This window comes from Natator depressus, chromosome 9 (assembly GCF_965152275.1).
Source record: "Natator depressus isolate rNatDep1 chromosome 9, rNatDep2.hap1, whole genome shotgun sequence".
NCBI lineage: Eukaryota > Metazoa > Chordata > Testudines > Cheloniidae > Natator > Natator depressus.
Window position 1 is genome coordinate 55,515,804 of NC_134242.1, and position 16,254 is coordinate 55,532,057.

Consider the following 16,254-nt stretch of genomic DNA (forward strand, 5'->3'; position numbering starts at 1 on the left):
TGATTAGCCACTAAACCCAGCACAACCACTGCTCCCCACTGGTTCGCTCTTGAGAACCAGCCACATGCAGTGCCTTTCCTCTCCCCAGGGGGGCCCTGGCAGGGAGGGAGCTGGCTGCTAGCCATGTTTGCTGTGTGCATGGATCATCTGTGGATCTGAGCCTGGCTGTTGTGCTGAGCTGCAGACACCCACGCACCCTTAAGCTGATTCGTGTGTCAGGACCCTCTCTGTCAGTCAGCTTTTGGAGGCTAGGATTTTCTGTCTTCCTTCAACAGGAGGGAGCAAACATCAACAAGTCTCTGACCACGCTGGGGAAGGTCATCTCTGCGCTGGCTGAAATGGTAGGTTGGCCAAGGAGGTCTGTCCACAGGGTGGGCCTCATTACATAGGACCACACTGTGCAACCCTGAAGCACTGACTCCCATTGACACTTATGGACCCACTGACATGAATCAGTGCTCACCCCGCGAGTTAGGGCTGCTCATACTAGGCCCAGTGATGCCATTGGATGAGCAGCCCTTATAGTCCCTTGTGCCAGTGACTATGAAATGTCCTCCGAGGCAGACGTTCCGGGAACGAGCCAGCAAAGAGCCCTCTCTTCCCATGACTCAAGTACATCAGCCCCTGAGCTCACTCCCTCTCGAACACACCCTTGCTGGCATAGAATGACAGGTGTCACTGATGGACTCTGGCATCAGTTGGTGCCTGGCAGACTCCCCCAGCCTGGAGTGGGGGAATCTTTAGAACGATCCACGTTGCATGGGACTGGCTGGAGTGTTGGTTGCATGGGACTGGTGGGGCAGGGCAGTTGGGGGGTGGGAAGGGTGAGCTGGGATCTCCTGGGAATGGAGATGGAGGATCATTGATGGATATATATTAATAGATACATTTTTAAGAGGAGCTAGAGCCATTAGGCAGCCAGGCAGAACAGGAAATGGAGCCAGGATCATGAGCATCTCTCACCGTTACCCACAAAGTGATGAATGGGGATCCCTTCCCCCGCCCTCCGTCTGGCTTTGATTTTTCTCAGTATATGCTCTGTGGGAGAGGGGTTGTTTCCCTTTGTGTTTAGGGTGCTACCGCAATCTAAATAATAACTCCCAGTCACATGTCCTGTGCCACAGCCTACCTGATGAAAATCCAGAACTTACTCTTAGCATAGGGGCGAGCAGGGTAGGAGGAGCCTTTGTGTCGTTCCCCCCCCCCAACGCTCACTCCTCCATTGCAAGCTCCACGGCAGTGCCCGTGCTCAGAGCCCACTCTCCATGGAGAGCTTTTCATCTCTGAGAGGTAGAAGCTTTTCCTGGGTGATGGAGGGGAAGTTGCAGTTACCCACAGCCCCTTGTCCTGACTGGAGCAAACTGTCCTCCTCTTCAGCCTCTCTTTGTCTCACATGCTCATGCAATGGTAAACAATGTCTCTGGTTTCCTTTCAGGATTCGGGGCCCAATAAGGTATGTGCTTTGAAGGTTCTGTTCCTTGGCTTGGGTGATCAAACACAGGCTGGGGTAGGGGCATTGCGGATGGAAAGGGGGAGGTTACTGAGATGCAGCCCAGGACTATGCTGTTGCGTGGATTTTTAAACCGAGTGCCCCATTGTTTTCGGTGGGGAGCTCTGCTCTGAAATTCAGGCACAATTTGACCTCCAATGAGGTTCTGTGCTGCAACCCTGTGGCTCCAGTGACTGGTGACCTACAGCAGAGGCCGTGCAGCAAAGAGCTGGCCAACAGCAAGGCCAGTCAAAACGGTACCAAAATGGCCTCATTCACTGCCCACAGAGTGGCTTTTAACCTTGGCTCCCTTCAGCTCCCTGCGTTTGAGATTAATATCTCAGTGGAACAGCTGTGGTGGAGAGGAGAGCTTTTGCTAGTCTGAATCAGCAGGAAATAGAGGGAGGGGTGAGGCAGGCTAGGCTTAGCATAGTGTTTCTCGGGCACATTGGCATCTCCTGGGACTGTGCTGCCATTGTTGCAAGATCAGTCCAGAGCTGGAAGTCACCTGTGGACTGTTGCGTCTCCTGTGTAAAATCTTTTGGGGGGAATGAAGGGGAGAGTTCACTGACCTAGGTATTGGTGTGTAACTGGGCTGGATGGGAGTAAGGGATGGACAAACTGGTTGTGCTGCAATAAGAATCAAACCGAACCCAAACCAAACCTCTATTGAGGTCTGAAAATATTCAGTTCACTTCCCCCCAGTCTGTTATAGTCATCTCTGCCTTGCCTGAACTTCAGTCTCTCTCAGATGGTGGTATGGCCCCTGTTACGATAGAACCTGGCGCCTCACAACGCCTGTGTGAGGTCGGGAGGACCGAGGCCAAGTGACTTGCCCAAGGTCACACAAGGAGTCTGGGGCGGAGGAGGGACTTAGACCCAAGTCCTTGGCTAGTGTCCTATCCACTGGACATCACATCCTGGCTTGTGGGGGGAGGGGGTGGAAGTGGGAGGCAGAGTTGTTCTTCATGTGTTTCCGGTCTACTCCAAAGCAGAAAATCTCCATAGACAGACTCTTCTTGCTGGATTGCTAGAAGTAGATAATTCGGTCAGCATCCAGAGTTTGGGTCCTTATCGAACCTCTGAACCGTAGGTGGTTTGCTCCAGGCTAGGGGAAGCTCAAGAGTGTGCCTTTGGCCAGATGTGGCTGGAGGTCACTAGGTGAATAACCCTGCTTGATACTGCCTGAGAGCCCACTACCTTTGAAGAGAATGAGGTATCTCATCTCCCTGCTGTGCTCTCTTCCTCCAGAACAAAAAGAAGAAAAAGACAGACTTCATCCCGTACCGGGACTCCGTGCTGACCTGGCTCCTCCGGGAAAACCTGGGTGAGGGAAGGAGTCTGGTTTTCACTTAGTTTGCCCTGGTTCTGGCCTTAACTCACTGAATTTCCAGGCAACAGACCTCCAGAGGCTCCTGTCTCCTGAAGTCTCACAGTCTCCCTGATTTAACTCCTCCCCCTCCCTTTGCCCTCTGGCTGTCAGGGACCCTTCACTGGGGCAGGGTTACGTCCCAACTCATTCAAAGCACTAGATGTTCCTGTGCTGGAGTTCTGAGTGGCCATGTGAGCTGGGAGGGCTGTGGGGTGGGGATACTGTTTGGTATGTGTGCTCTGTGGGCAGAATGACAGGGATGCTCTGGCAGGAAGGGGAAAGCAGAGAGAACGGGGGTTAAAAAGAGGGCCCAGGAACAGATCTGCTTCATGGAGCCAAGGTGTTTTCTCTGGCAGGTGGTAACTCCAGGACTGCTATGGTTGCTGCTCTCAGCCCTGCTGATATCAACTACGATGAGACCCTCAGTACTTTAAGGTAGGCCTCTGTGACAACAGTTCATTGTCACGTCCCCTGCACAGGGGCTGGGGAACATGGAGTGTGACATCTGAAGTCACAGCCTTAGCCATTCCCCTCCTGTTGCCTTCACTGTTCCTTCATTCCACTATTGTCCCATAGCCCCTCACTGATACAGAGCTCCAACCTGGGCAGCACTTACCACTGCCCTGTGTCAATGTCAAAGCAGCAGACTAGGGTCCCTAACCATTTGTTCTGTCCGTAGCATTACAGAGCACTGTCCTCCACCTCCAGCCACTGGCCTTCCTAGTCCCTCTCCCAGCTTGGCACTAGACTACACTGTGACCCTCTCCTTTGTGTTGCTGGATTTGCTCTGTATGTCCCCCATCTGTTACTGCAGATGGGAGTAAAACAGGGAGCCTCATGGCCAGAAAGCTACAGCTCTGAGGGAGCCTTTGGCTGTCTGAACTGTGCTAACCAGGGCTCTGCGAGAAGCCATGCTTTGCATTATTATATGCAAATAGACCCCAGGTCTTCTGAATGCCAGTCCAATGCCCTAGTCCCTGGCCCATGCTGTCTCAGACCTGAAGTCTGAGGAAGTCTGGTGATTGGTCATGTGTCCCATTTCTGCAGGTATGCTGACCGTGCCAAACAGATCAGATGCAACGCTGTCATTAATGAGGATCCTAACAATAAGCTGATCAGGGAGCTGAAGGATGAAGTGGCTCGTCTGAGAGATCTGCTCTACGCCCAGGGTCTCGGAGACATCATTGACAGTACGTACCTCTCTGGGCTTTAGGCTGGGACCGGGATTTGCTTAGGAGAAGCAAGATGGAGCTCTCTAAATTTCAGTTTACTGGGGTAGGACAGGCTCAGCCATCCTCATCCCCACCACGTTGTGCAATGGCATTACATCACCAAGACATCTCCATTCCCACCCGTGTTGCTCCTTGTAGTTCCTCTCCCTGACACTGCTTCTCCGCCATAGCCTGCTGGGAAAGTCCCCTACTGACATCAGGGAGATGCATGTGATCACCACAGTCCTGGGGACTCTAGCCTACACCCCTCATGCTGACCGTGAACCCTAGTCTCCAGCCCCAGGGTGGCTCCACGGGGACAGGCTCATCCTCTGTGCTATCAGTCCCAGGACTGCTGTCCCACCAAAGAGCCAGTCTCAGCTTGGTGAGCGCTCCCTGTGTTGCTCCCAGGGAGATGTCCCCAGGCTGGGTCAATGTACGGCCTCTCTTCTCAACCTGAGGGGCATGCTTCTCTGTTCCTTAGTCCTATAAAGATGAACCTATTCTTGTTCTGTTTTCTTTTGTCTTTCTTCCCACTCCCTCTCCTCTCTTTCTCTTAGCTAACACTGCTCCAGGAGGACCTAAATGTGTGTATTTCCCATTGTGGGTATTGTGTGTGCTTCACTGCTTCTTCAAGACTCGGTCGTAGCAAAGGAACATACATACAGCATGGCAAAGGGGTCCAATTGCCTACAAGCAAGGGCCCAGCTATGGGAAGCTTGTGTGCTCTCACAGCTGTGCTGTGGAGGTGTTAAGGTGCTCATCTGCTCCTCCCCAGCAGTACCCTGCCACAGTGCTCAGCCAGGACTCTGCTCCAGCCAAGGGATGCACAGATCACTTTGGAGGTTTGGTGGGCAACTGCCTGCATTGGCAGAGTAACCTCTTCGCACAGGGAGCTCCATTTCCTCATTAGAAGGCTCATCCTTGGCCCTCGTGTGAGGCTATCATGCTTGATGGTTCTCCCAGATCCACAAGCAAGGGGACCTCCACAGCGCCATCTGCTATGGGAGGGGAGGGGGGCCTGGGATTGATATATGGCAAGGACAGGGGAGGCCATGCACCAGTCTCCCTCAGACTCTGTGTTAGCTCTGCACAAGAGGTAGTGCAGCCCTGAGCCATGTAGTCCTGGGTGCTGAGCTGGGGAAGCCAGACTGAGGTTAGCCAGCTTCTCTCAGTCAGTGCCTTGGCTGGGGCTTTGAGCCGATGTACCGGAGTGGCCAGGGGTTAGCTGAAGAATTTGCCTGCATTGTGCTCCCCTCCAAAACATGTGAGATGGAATTGGTTTTCTAAATGAACTTCCTGGGCCTCTTTTCTCCATGCTGTAGCTATGGTTCCTGCTGTTTCTGTGCTGTTGCTGCTTCTGCTGGGTCTGGGACTAGTACCGATTCCAGTACTGGTTCTGCTGGCAATACCCTAACTATGGGCACTAAGTTATCTGCTTCCTACCACTGATATAAAATCACAAGTGTTCCCAGTGACCCAGCCTTGATCCTGCTGCTGGTTGTACTGGGACCAGCAGGGCTACTGAACTAGTTCATGTGCTCCTGGACTTGACAAAGTGAGCTGGCTTTTGCTGGCATGCTGGGAGGCCCTGCAATCTGCGCCTTGTTTGTAAAAGAGCTCTCAACAGTCCAGCTGACATCCCTGGTCAGTGGCATAGCTAGAATCCATGTCAGTTTGGCAGAGAAACAGCCCACAATTTCCCTGCTGTGGTCTCAGGCGAAATAACAGCTGATGGGAGCCTAGTGCAGGTAGAGTGATCTCAGCCCATTGACTCCTTCAGAATTAGCAAACGCCTGACCGGGATCCCTTGGTCCATTGGGAACAGACTTATGAGTAAGGCTTCCTTTCCTTGTAAGAAGCCGGCCTGGATTTCTGGTCTTAGTTCATAGAATCATAGAAGATTAGGGTTGGAAGAGACCTCAGGAGGTCATCTAGTCCAACCCCCTGCTCAAAGCAGGACCAATCCCCCAATAAATCATCCCAGCCAGGGCTTTGTCAAGCCAGGCCTTAAAAACCTCTAAGGAAGGAGATTCCACCACCTCCCTGGGTAACCCATTCCAGTTCTTCACCACCCTCCTAGTGAAAAAGTTTTTCCTAATACCCAACCTACACCTCCCCCACTGCAACTTGAGACCATTACTCCTTTTTCTGTCATCTGCTACCACTGAGAACAGTCTAGATCCATCCTCTTTGGAACCCCCTTTCAGGTAGTTGAAAGCAGCTATAAAATCCCCCTTCATTCTTCTCTTCTGCAGACTAAATAAACCCAATCCCCTAAGCCTCTCCTCATAAGTCATGTGCCCCAGCCCCCTGATCATTTTTGTTGCCCTCCACTTGACTCTCTCCAATTTGTCCACATCCTTTCTGTAGTGGGAGCCCCAAAACAGGATGCAGTACTCCAGATGTGCCCTCACTAGTGCCTAATAGAGGGGAATAATGATATCCCTCGATCTACTGGCAACGCTCCTAGTAAGGCAGCCCAATATGCCGTTAGTTTTCTCTGCAACAAGGCCACACTGTTGACTCATCTCTAGCTTCTCATCCACTGTAATCCCCAGGTCCTTTTCTGCTGAACTGCCATTTATCCAGTCGGTCCCCGGCCTGTAGCAGTGGTGGGATTCTTTCATCCTAAGTGCAGGACTCTGCACTTCTCCTGTTGAACCTCATCAGATTTCTTTTGGCCCAATTCTGCAACTTGTCTAGGTCAGTCTGGACCCTATCCCTACCCTCCAGCAAAGCTACCTCTCCCCCCCAGCTTAGTGTCATCCGCAAACTTGCTGAGGATGCAATCCATCCCATCATCCAGATCATTAATGAAGATGTTGAACAAAATGGGCGCCAGGACCGACCCCTAGGGCACTCCGCTTGATACTGGCTACCAACTGGACATAGAGCCGTTGCTAGCTACCCATTGAACCTGATGATCTAGCCAGCTTTCTGTCCCCCTTATAGTCCATACATCCAATCCATACTTTTTTAACTTGCTTGCTTGCTTGCTGTCAACAGCTTTGCTAAAGTCAACATATATCACGTCCACCGTTTTCCCCATATCCACAGAGCCAGTTATCTCGTCCTAGAAGGCAATCAGGTTGGTGAGGCATGACTTGCCCTTGGTGAGTCCATGTTGACTGTTCCTGATCACCTTCCTCTCCTCCAAGTGCTTCAAAATGGATTCCTTGAGGATCTGATCCATGATTTTTCCAGGGACTGAGGTGAGGCTGACCAGTCTGTAGTTCCCTGGATTCTCTTTCTTCTCCTTTTTAAAGATGGGCACTATATTTGCCTTTTTCCAATCGTCAGGGACCTCCCTCAGTCACCATGAATTTTCAAAGATAATGGCCAATGGCTCTGCAATCACATCAGCCAACTCTCTCAGCACCCTCGGTTGCATTAGATCTGTCCCCATGGACCTGTGCATGTCCAGCTTTTCTAAATAGCCCTTAACCTGTTCTTTCACCAGTGAGGGCTGCTCACCTCCTCCCTATTCTGTGTTGCCCAGTGCAGCAGTCTGGAAGCTGATCTTGTCTGTGAAGACCAAGGCAAAAAAAAATCATTGAGTACTTCAGCTTTTTCCACATCATTTGTCACTAGGTTGCCTCCTCCATTCAGTAAGGGTCCCACACTTTCTCTGACCTTCTTCTTGTTGCTAACATACCTGTAGAAACCCTCCTTGTTACCCTTCACATCCCTTGCTAGCTGCAACTCCAATTGTGCTTTAGCCTTCCTAATTACACCGCTGCATGCTTGACCAGTATTTTTATACTCCTCCCTACTCATCTGTTCAAGTTTCCACTTTTTGTAAGCTTCCCTTTTGTGTTTAAGCTCATCAAAGATTTCTCTGTTAAACCAAGCTGGTCGCCTGCCATATTTGCTATTCTTTCTGCATATTGGGATGGTTTGTTCCTGCACCCTCAGTGAGGCTTCTTTAAAGTACATCCAGCTCTCTTGGACTCTTTTCCCCCTCATATTAGTCTCCCAGGGGATCCTGCCCATCAGTTCCCTGAGGGAATCAAAGTCTGCTTTTCTGAAGTCCAGGGTCCGTATTCTGCTGCTCTCCTTTCTTCCTTTTGGCTGGATCTGAACTCGACCATTTCATGGTCACTGCTGCCCAGATTGCCACCCGCTTCTAGTTCCCCTACCAATTCTTCCCTGTTGGTGAGGAGAAGGTCAAGAGGAGCACAGCCCCTAGTTGATTCCTTTAGCACTTGCACCAGGAAGTTGTCCCCAACACTCTCCAGAAACTTTCTGGATTGTCTGTGCACTGCTGTTGTGCTCTCCCAGCAGATGTCAGGGTAATTGAAGTCCCCCATGAGAACCAGGGCCTATGATCTGTAAACTTCTGTTAGATGTCTGAAGAAAGCCTTGTCTACCTCATCCACCTCGTCTGGTGGTCTATAGCAGACGCCCACCACGACACCACCGTTGTTGCTCTCGCCTCTAAATTTAACCCAAAGACTCTCAACAGGCTTTTCCCCAGTTTCATACTGGAGCTCTGAGCAGTCATAATGCTCTCTTACATACAGTACAACTCCTCCACCTTTTCTTCCCACATTTTTGTATCCGTGCAGGGCTCTACTGATCAGCGCCTTTCCCTCCCTCCCAGCGCCTCCTGCCCGCCGTGGATCAGCTGTTTAGCAGTGTGCAGGAGGCCCTGGAAGGGGGAGGAGCAAGGGCAGGGTGCGCTCGACGGATGGGGTGGAGCGGGGTGGGGTGGGGGTTTAGGGGAAGGGGTGGAGTGGGGGCACGGCCTGGGGCAGAGCAGGGGTTGAGCACCCCCTGGGAAGGGACAAAGTCGGTGCCTGTGGACCCGAGGGCTACTAACAAATGCCTCCAAGGTGGCTGCCCTCTTCGTAAGCCGCATGTGTGTCTCTGCGCCGTCTCCATGGGGTGTATGAGTTCCAGCATGCCACCTGGGGGCTGGAGATTTACCATAGTGCAGAGGGAGGAGAGCCATGAGTATCCTGGGCAAAAAAATGAGGAAAAGTCAGTAAAATCTGGGCCTCCAACATGTTGTGGTTTTAAGGGAGCCCCTCATGGCCTGCCACGCACTGGGCTCCTGCCTTTAGCCCCTCACGGAGTCCTCCTTGTGCACATAATCTGAAAGGCCGGATTCTGAGTGCCCTGCGGATGGGGGGAGTGCATAGGGCCATCCTGCCCTCCCTGATGCCCTCCACAACTACAGCCTGGCTGCCACGGGGTGAGTGTAAGGGGGCAAGGCCTGGCCAGCACCTCCCGGCCCACAAGGGAGTGTCTGATTGGAGCAGGGCTGCGGCTACCATCCTGCCCTTGGCACCCCGGAAAGTTCAGACCGGGGGGAGCAGAGGCGAAGGTGCAGCAAAAGCCCAAAGCAACTTTGTGAAGCAGTCACATCATGAAGCAGTTGGGGTTTTAATGGAGAGGGAACTGGTTGCTGTGCCGTGTTCTAGCCAGGCCCCTGAACAGGTTGGCAGCAGAGCAGATGTCAGGACCAGCCTCCAAACATCAGCGAAGACCAGCAGCCTCTGCACACTTGCAGATAGTGACTCCTCAGAGAAGCCCCCACAGCCAGCTCGGCAAGCCCCACGTCAGTCACTCCGGGCCTGGCTTCCAGAGATGCAGAGCACCCACAGCCTCAGCTGGGGTCAAACTCAGCACCTCTGACAATGAGACCTCGCGGCTTCAGCAAGCTACGTGCACTCTACCGCTGACCCCATACCTGCCTACAGCCAGTCCTGAAAAGGTCTGGCGGTGCTTTTAGCTAGTTTTTGGCCCGCCCTCTTCCTCAGGCATTTCACCAGACCGCTGGTGTCTAGTACATCTGAGCAGTTTTTAAACTATCAGCACAGTAATTCCTTCCCTGCTTTCAGTGACCCCAGACAATACCAGATCTCCAACATTGCAGAGCTGCCTTTCTTACAGCTCACCTGAGCAGGCCCCATCTCTCTCTCCATCACTATATTGGTTCTGGGGCCTGGATCCATGGCAGCCATTGCTATGCACCACCAGAAGTAAAGAGACTTTGGAGGCTTCCATGAGAACTCCCTTAGAAGTCCAAGTGTTGGGCCAAATGCTAAATGTAGGCAGGTGTATGCACTAACCCCACCTGCAGACTCAACACCAGGCCATTATCAGAAACAATTGTAGTCACTAACATTAACCTCATCCTAAAACACACATGAAAGGGGATCATGTATCAATGCTGATGTGGCGTTAAGGTACCAGTGTTTAGACAAACAGTGCAGCTGCAGTGTGAATGGCCCCACGAGACAATTTTTGTGTCGGCCCTCGTCATTTTCCTGTTTGCAAATTGTCCATGAAATGGCCAGGATTCCTAAAAATTTGGTTGTTGTTATGCATCATAGTTGGACAGGTAAATTATATGAACGTACATCCGCCTACAGGCTGTTTGCCAACTGTCCCCAGTTCTCTTGTCAGTAGGGCCCTACCAAATTCACAGCCATGAAAAACGTGTCACAGACTGTGAAATCTGGTCTCCCCCAATGAAATCGGGTCTTTTGTGTGCTTTTACCCTATACTATACAGATTTCACGGGGGAGACCAGCATTTCTCAAATTGCAGGTCCTGAGCCAAAAGAGGGTTTCAGGGGGGTTGCAAGGTTATTTGGGGGAGGGGGGGTCACGGTATTGCCACCCTTACTCCTGAGCTGCCTTCATTGCTGGGTGGCCAGAGAGGGGCGGCTGTTGTCCGGGTGACAAGCTCTGAAGGCAGTGCCCCCTCAGCAGCAGTGTGGAAGTAATGGTGGCAATACCATACGATGCCATTCTTACTTCTGCTCTGCTCCCTTCAGAGCTGGGCTGCCAGAGAGTGGTGGCTGCTGACTGAAGGCCCAACTCTGCAGGCAGCAGTGCAGAAGTAAAGGTGGTAATACCATGCCGTGCCATCCTTACTTCTGTGCTGCTGCTGGTGGCAGCTCTGCCTTCAGAGCTGGGATCCCAGCCAGCAGCCGCTGCTCTCCAGCCACCCAGCTCTGAAGGCAGTGCCGCCGCCAGCAGCAGCGCAGAAATAAAGGTAGCAGTACTGCAAACCTCGCTACAACTCCTTTTTTGGCCAGGACCCCTACAATTACAACACCATGAAATTTCAGATTTAAATAGCTGTAATCATGAAATTTATGATTTTTAAAATCTTTTGACCATGAAATTGATCAAAATGGATGATGAATTTGGTAGGGTGGGAGGGATAGCTCAGTGGTTTGAGCATTGGCCTGCTAAATCCAGGGTTGTGAATTCAATCCTTGAGGGGGCCATTTAGGGATCTGGGGCAAAAATTGGGGATTGGTCCTGCTTTGAGCAGGGGGTTGGACTAGATGACCTCTTGAGGTCCCTTTCAACCCTGATATTCTATGATTCTACTTATCAGCACTCAATGTGACGAATTCCATTTGATTGGGCACTGGTCATGGACTCTATTCTCTGACTGGATGATGTAATCTTTATAAAGAGGAGCAGTGACAGAAAAAATCTTTGGGGTGTTGCATGTCTCAGAGAGAGTGGAGGGAGCAGGAGAAGTGCAAGATTAGGACATTTTCAGACTTTAAAGGCCTTTTCCCATTTTCTTTTGCGCAAGAAAGAGCATTTGGCTCAGATTTAGAAATAGCTGTGGTCCTGCCTGGCTGAGGGCTGTCTAGCAGACTGACATTTCATTTCCTTTTGTCACAACAACACCAAGTGATTGTTGCTTCTTGGCTCCCCCATATCTCCCTGGTGATGGCTCTCCCCATGTCAGCAGCTCTTTGGCCCCCCACTAACACTGTGCCATTGTGGCTGGTGCTACGTGTAGTGATTCCATAGGGAAGTTGTCCCGAGGTACTGTCACCCCGCCACCATTCAGCCTCAGTCTCTGACTGCACAGCAGGCACCTTACTCCATGTTCTGAGGCTGGATCACATGCACCAGGACCCGAGGTAACTTTCCGTTACTCCTACTTCTCCAGCCCCTCACTGAGTGATGATCACTCCATTTGGTTGGCTTTGTCACTCTCTTAGGCTCCCCCTGCTGCCTCCCAACAGCCTCCCGCTCAAAGACATAAACCTGTTAGACACGGGGCAGCTGTGCGAGCTCCCCCAGTGTGAATCACCTCATGCGTTCCTGGATTCCAATATTCGGACTAATGCTCAAGGGAATAAAACACCAGTCACTTAAATATTCTTGGGGAAATGAGCACAAACCAGCCCAGCCATGGGAAGATTGAGTCATGGGTCAGGTTTTGAGAAGAGCCATCATTACTGTGATAATATCTTTGGATTGTGGTAACTCCTAGGAGCCTCAGTCATGGACCAGGACCCTGTGGTATTAGGCATTGTACAAACAAAAAGCTGGGCCCTGCCCCCAAGAGCTCACTGGGACCAGATCCAGCAGTTCCCATTGTGACACTCACAGCCAGATTTTCACAAGAGAGCAGCACCCAGTGCCCTAGGCTCTTCTGAACATCAGGCCATATTGGGGCCAAAATGGCAACTGGGCTCTTCTGTCCATTTAGCCATTAGCCAACCCAGTCATGAGTAAACTTTCCTGCCCTCTGCCTGGCTCTCTGCCTGAAGAGCCAGGGGACCTAATGGGGGATGGTGGTGTGGGCGAAGAACCGTGTAGCAACACTTAGTGTGGCTGTTCTGGATGTGGTGTGAATGCTCCTTCTGGTGTAGAGATGGTGTGAGTGCCTCTAGCCCTGTTGCTGGCACATGACGCTGTGTGTATTTCTGTGTTTTAATTTCTAGCTTTCTGCTCACCGCATCATGTCACTTTTTCCCAACTGCCTTTCTCTTCTCTATCTTCCTTTTCCTTCTTCCTGTCCACGTGTCCATCCCTCCCTCTTTCCCCCTTCCCTGCCCCATAGACATGACCGACTTTGAGAACAATAATGGTAACCGTAGCCTGGCAGAACTGAGTCAACGTCCTGACAATCTCTCCACAGTGACCAATGCCTTAGTGGGGATGAGCCCGTCCTCCTCGCTTTCAGCCTTGTCCAGCCGAGCTGCCTCCGTCTCTAGCCTCCATGAACGCATCATGTTCGCTCCGGGCAGTGAAGAGGCCATTGAGAGGCTGAAGGTAAGAGCCTGAGGATGCTGACATCATGCTTTACTGAGATTAGGGGAAGATGAAACACACTTGATCTGGCAACAGATCCATTTTATATCCCCATGGTGGCATTTGAACCTGCGGATAGTGACTGTAACAGCCCAGGCTCTGCGATTATTATTTGTGCACCTCCTAGATTATCTGCAGCCTTCTGCTTCTTACAAAGTAATGAAATCAAATGAAGACAGCAGGTACTTTATTGACAAGGATACTTTGTGGAGTCCAGGCCCCCAAGATGACCTTCTAGAGATTTCCCCACAGGTTTAGAAAGCCTCCAGAAGCTCAATTCTTCAAGTGCTTGCACATGCCATTCCGAGTTAGGTGTGTGCACACCTTGAGCATCACTGTTGGAATTTTTTTCCTAGTGGTATCTGTTGGGCCGGCTCTGGTGCCCCGTGATGCTGTGCTCTCATAGTGCCAGTATAAGGGGCCGTGCTGAGCCCGCATCCCTCAGTTCCTTCTTACTGCCCGTAACTGCTGTTGGAACTCCGCTCTTTGCCTTGGCAAAGTTTTTCATAGTGGTTTTTTGCTTAACTTTTATTGTAAATAGTTGTTAGTTAAGTAGTTTTTAGTAAGTCTAGTATAGAAATTGGGACACCTCTCCTTGTCTGGAGAGGTGTTCCTCCTTCTGGGTGCCGGGGCATGCCTTAGTCTCCAGGGTTTACACCTGGCTCCACCTGTGGGAAGCCTATGCCCAACAGCAACCCTCTCTTGAGCTGTCTTAAGTGTTTGGGATTGTGAGAAGGATACAGAAAAGATCGTTGCCAGATTTGTTGCGAGTTTAAGCCCACACACTCAAAAAGTCTGGGCAGCAAGACTGAAAGTCCTCCTGATGGAGGCAGTATTGAGACCCACCTCGGAGCCGGGATCTGACTCGGCATGAGCACATCATCTTCGGAGCGCAGTGCACCTCCCACTGCTAGGAGCTCTCAGCATTGCTCCTCATCACCAGTGCCCAAGAAGAAGCATTGCGGGCATGGTGAGAAGAGCTGTTCTTCCGCACCAAAGGGAGACAGAAGGGCAGACAAGTCAAGAGCTGCGGACAGGGATAGGGCGAGACCCGCACTGCACTGCTCCCCCGTTTCTGGCACCGCAGCAGCCACTGACACTGTCACTTGCACCAACACAACAAACCCCGTGAAGGAAGGTGCAACCCTCCTTCCTGCCAGCATAGTGATCAGGAGGCTTACGCAGCAGCTAGCGACTTGCTAACTCTGCTGGTACTGGCTTTGCCAGGGGCACAAGAAGCTGTTTCGCAGGCACCGCCTGCCAGCTCTGAAGCATCGACCAGCACTGAGGCCACTTTCAAGGGGAAAGCCTCCCCTAAATAACCTCTCATCACCACAGCCTTGTTTCCCAGCTCTGGGAGGATTGGCACCATAGAATCATAGAATATCAGGGTTGGATGGGACCTCAGGAGGTCATCCAACCCCCTGCACAAAGCAAGACTGATCCCCAATTTTTTGCCCCAGATCCCTAAATGGCCCCTCAAGGATTGAACTCACAACCCTGGGTTTAGCAGGCCAATGCTCAAACCACTGCGCTATCCCTCCCCCACTGCCTTGGTCCCCATGCTCCTCCTCCTCTTCAAAAATCAGACTCTGGTTCTGGCTCCTCACCTCGCCGCCATGGCCAAGGCCACATTCACCACCCATCAGCATTGTCAGGAGCTCCCGGAGCCATGATGCCCTAGAACACTTGGCCCCTGGGGTCCGGCACTGGTACAGTGGCCTTTTTGGAACCCTTATGGGTTTGGCCTGGGTCAAGGCACCAGCTGTAGGCATTCCTACTCGGTATACTCTGAGAGTAGGGTGCCACTGGTACCGTGTGATGACACACTGCCACCTATCACTGGTATTGATAGTAGGACTGGCCTGAGCACTGCGCTTGGCACCAAATCTGGAGCACATCCCAGTACCAAAGCCAGTACTGAGGCTGGTATTGATCAGCATGAGTGGGCTTCCCAAGGGGAGGATATAGTGGAGGCTGTGGCAGTGCATGCCTTCTCTTCGTCTTCACCTGATGATAAACTAATGGAGAAGGGGACATCCCTGCTTCAGGATGACCTGAGGGCCCCCCAGGACTCATTAATCGGGTGGCATCCAATCTGGACCTGCAGGCAGAAGTTGTCAAGGAGCCTTCTGACAGCTTCTTGGACAATTTATCAGCAGGAACTTGTGCAAAGGTTGCTCTACTCCTACATGAGGCCATTATGGGACCTATTAAGACGCTCTGACAGAACCCAGCTTCCTTCCCTCCTACTGCCAAGAGAACAGAGTGGAAGTACTTTGTGCTAGCCAAGGGTTGTGAGTTTTTATTTTCTCACCCCGCACCCCCAGATCACTCGTTGTGGCGGCTGCCAACAAGAGGGACTGTCAGGGCCAGCCAGGGTCCACACTGAAGATGGAGCCCCTGAAGCTCGACCTACTGGGCAGGAAAGCCAACTCCACTGGGGTGGAGGGTGAGAAGGGCTTCAACTTCGCATAGCGAACCAGCAGGCACTGCTGGGCCACTATGACTTTAAACGAGTGGGAAGCAACGAACAAGTCCAAAGACAGACTTCTCCGTGACAGCCAGCAGGAGTTCTCCACCCTCGTGGAGGAGAGCAAGATGGGAGCCTCTCTGCAGGCAGCCCTGGATGCCATGGACTCTGTGGCTACATCTATGGCCACGGCAGTTACCATGCACAGGAGCTCATGGTTACAGGCGCCAGAGTGCCCACAGGAAGTACACTAGACCTTGCAAGACCTGCCTTTTGAGGGGCCCTCGCTTTTTTCAGAGCAAACTGATGCCAGACTGCATACCCTAAAAGACTGTAGGGCAATTCTGAAGTCCCTGGGCCTGCATTCTCCAGCACAACCCAGGAGACCATATAGGCTGCAGCATTATGGGGATTTCTATGCCCAGCTAGCTAGGCATGATCAGCAGAGAAAGAGGAATAAGGGCCACCCACCGTCCTCACTCTCGGAGTGGTCGGTAAGAAGAAACTGAGGGACGCGGACTTGGCAGAGCTCAGCAGGGCCCCTTGTACCAATGCTGTGAACGTTTGGCACCAGGGGGCACTGGAACCAGCTCGATGGATACCAATAGGGGAAAAATTTTTGA

The 16,254-nt window shown here is 51.9% G+C and overlaps 1 protein-coding gene across 17 annotated transcripts in view; it reads left to right on the forward strand.

Annotated features, from left to right (window-relative positions):
- KIF1A (kinesin family member 1A) overlaps window positions 1-16,254 on the forward strand; it is a 212,175-nt gene that overhangs the window by 76,385 nt on the left and 119,536 nt on the right. For 7 of the 17 annotated variants that reach the window (XM_074964251.1, XM_074964254.1, XM_074964264.1 and 4 more), the window contains exons 9-15: window positions 276-341; window positions 1,436-1,453; window positions 2,741-2,816; window positions 3,218-3,296; window positions 3,909-4,051; window positions 4,633-4,659; window positions 12,908-13,119. In XM_074964251.1, coding sequence (XP_074820352.1) covers window positions 276-341; window positions 1,436-1,453; window positions 2,741-2,816; window positions 3,218-3,296; window positions 3,909-4,051; window positions 4,633-4,659; window positions 12,908-13,119 — 621 coding nt within the window. The remainder of the gene's footprint in view (window positions 1-275; window positions 342-1,435; window positions 1,454-2,740; window positions 2,817-3,217; window positions 3,297-3,908; window positions 4,052-4,632; window positions 4,660-12,907; window positions 13,120-16,254) is intronic. The other 10 variants (XM_074964261.1, XM_074964262.1, XM_074964263.1 and 7 more) reach the window with 3 other exon arrangements.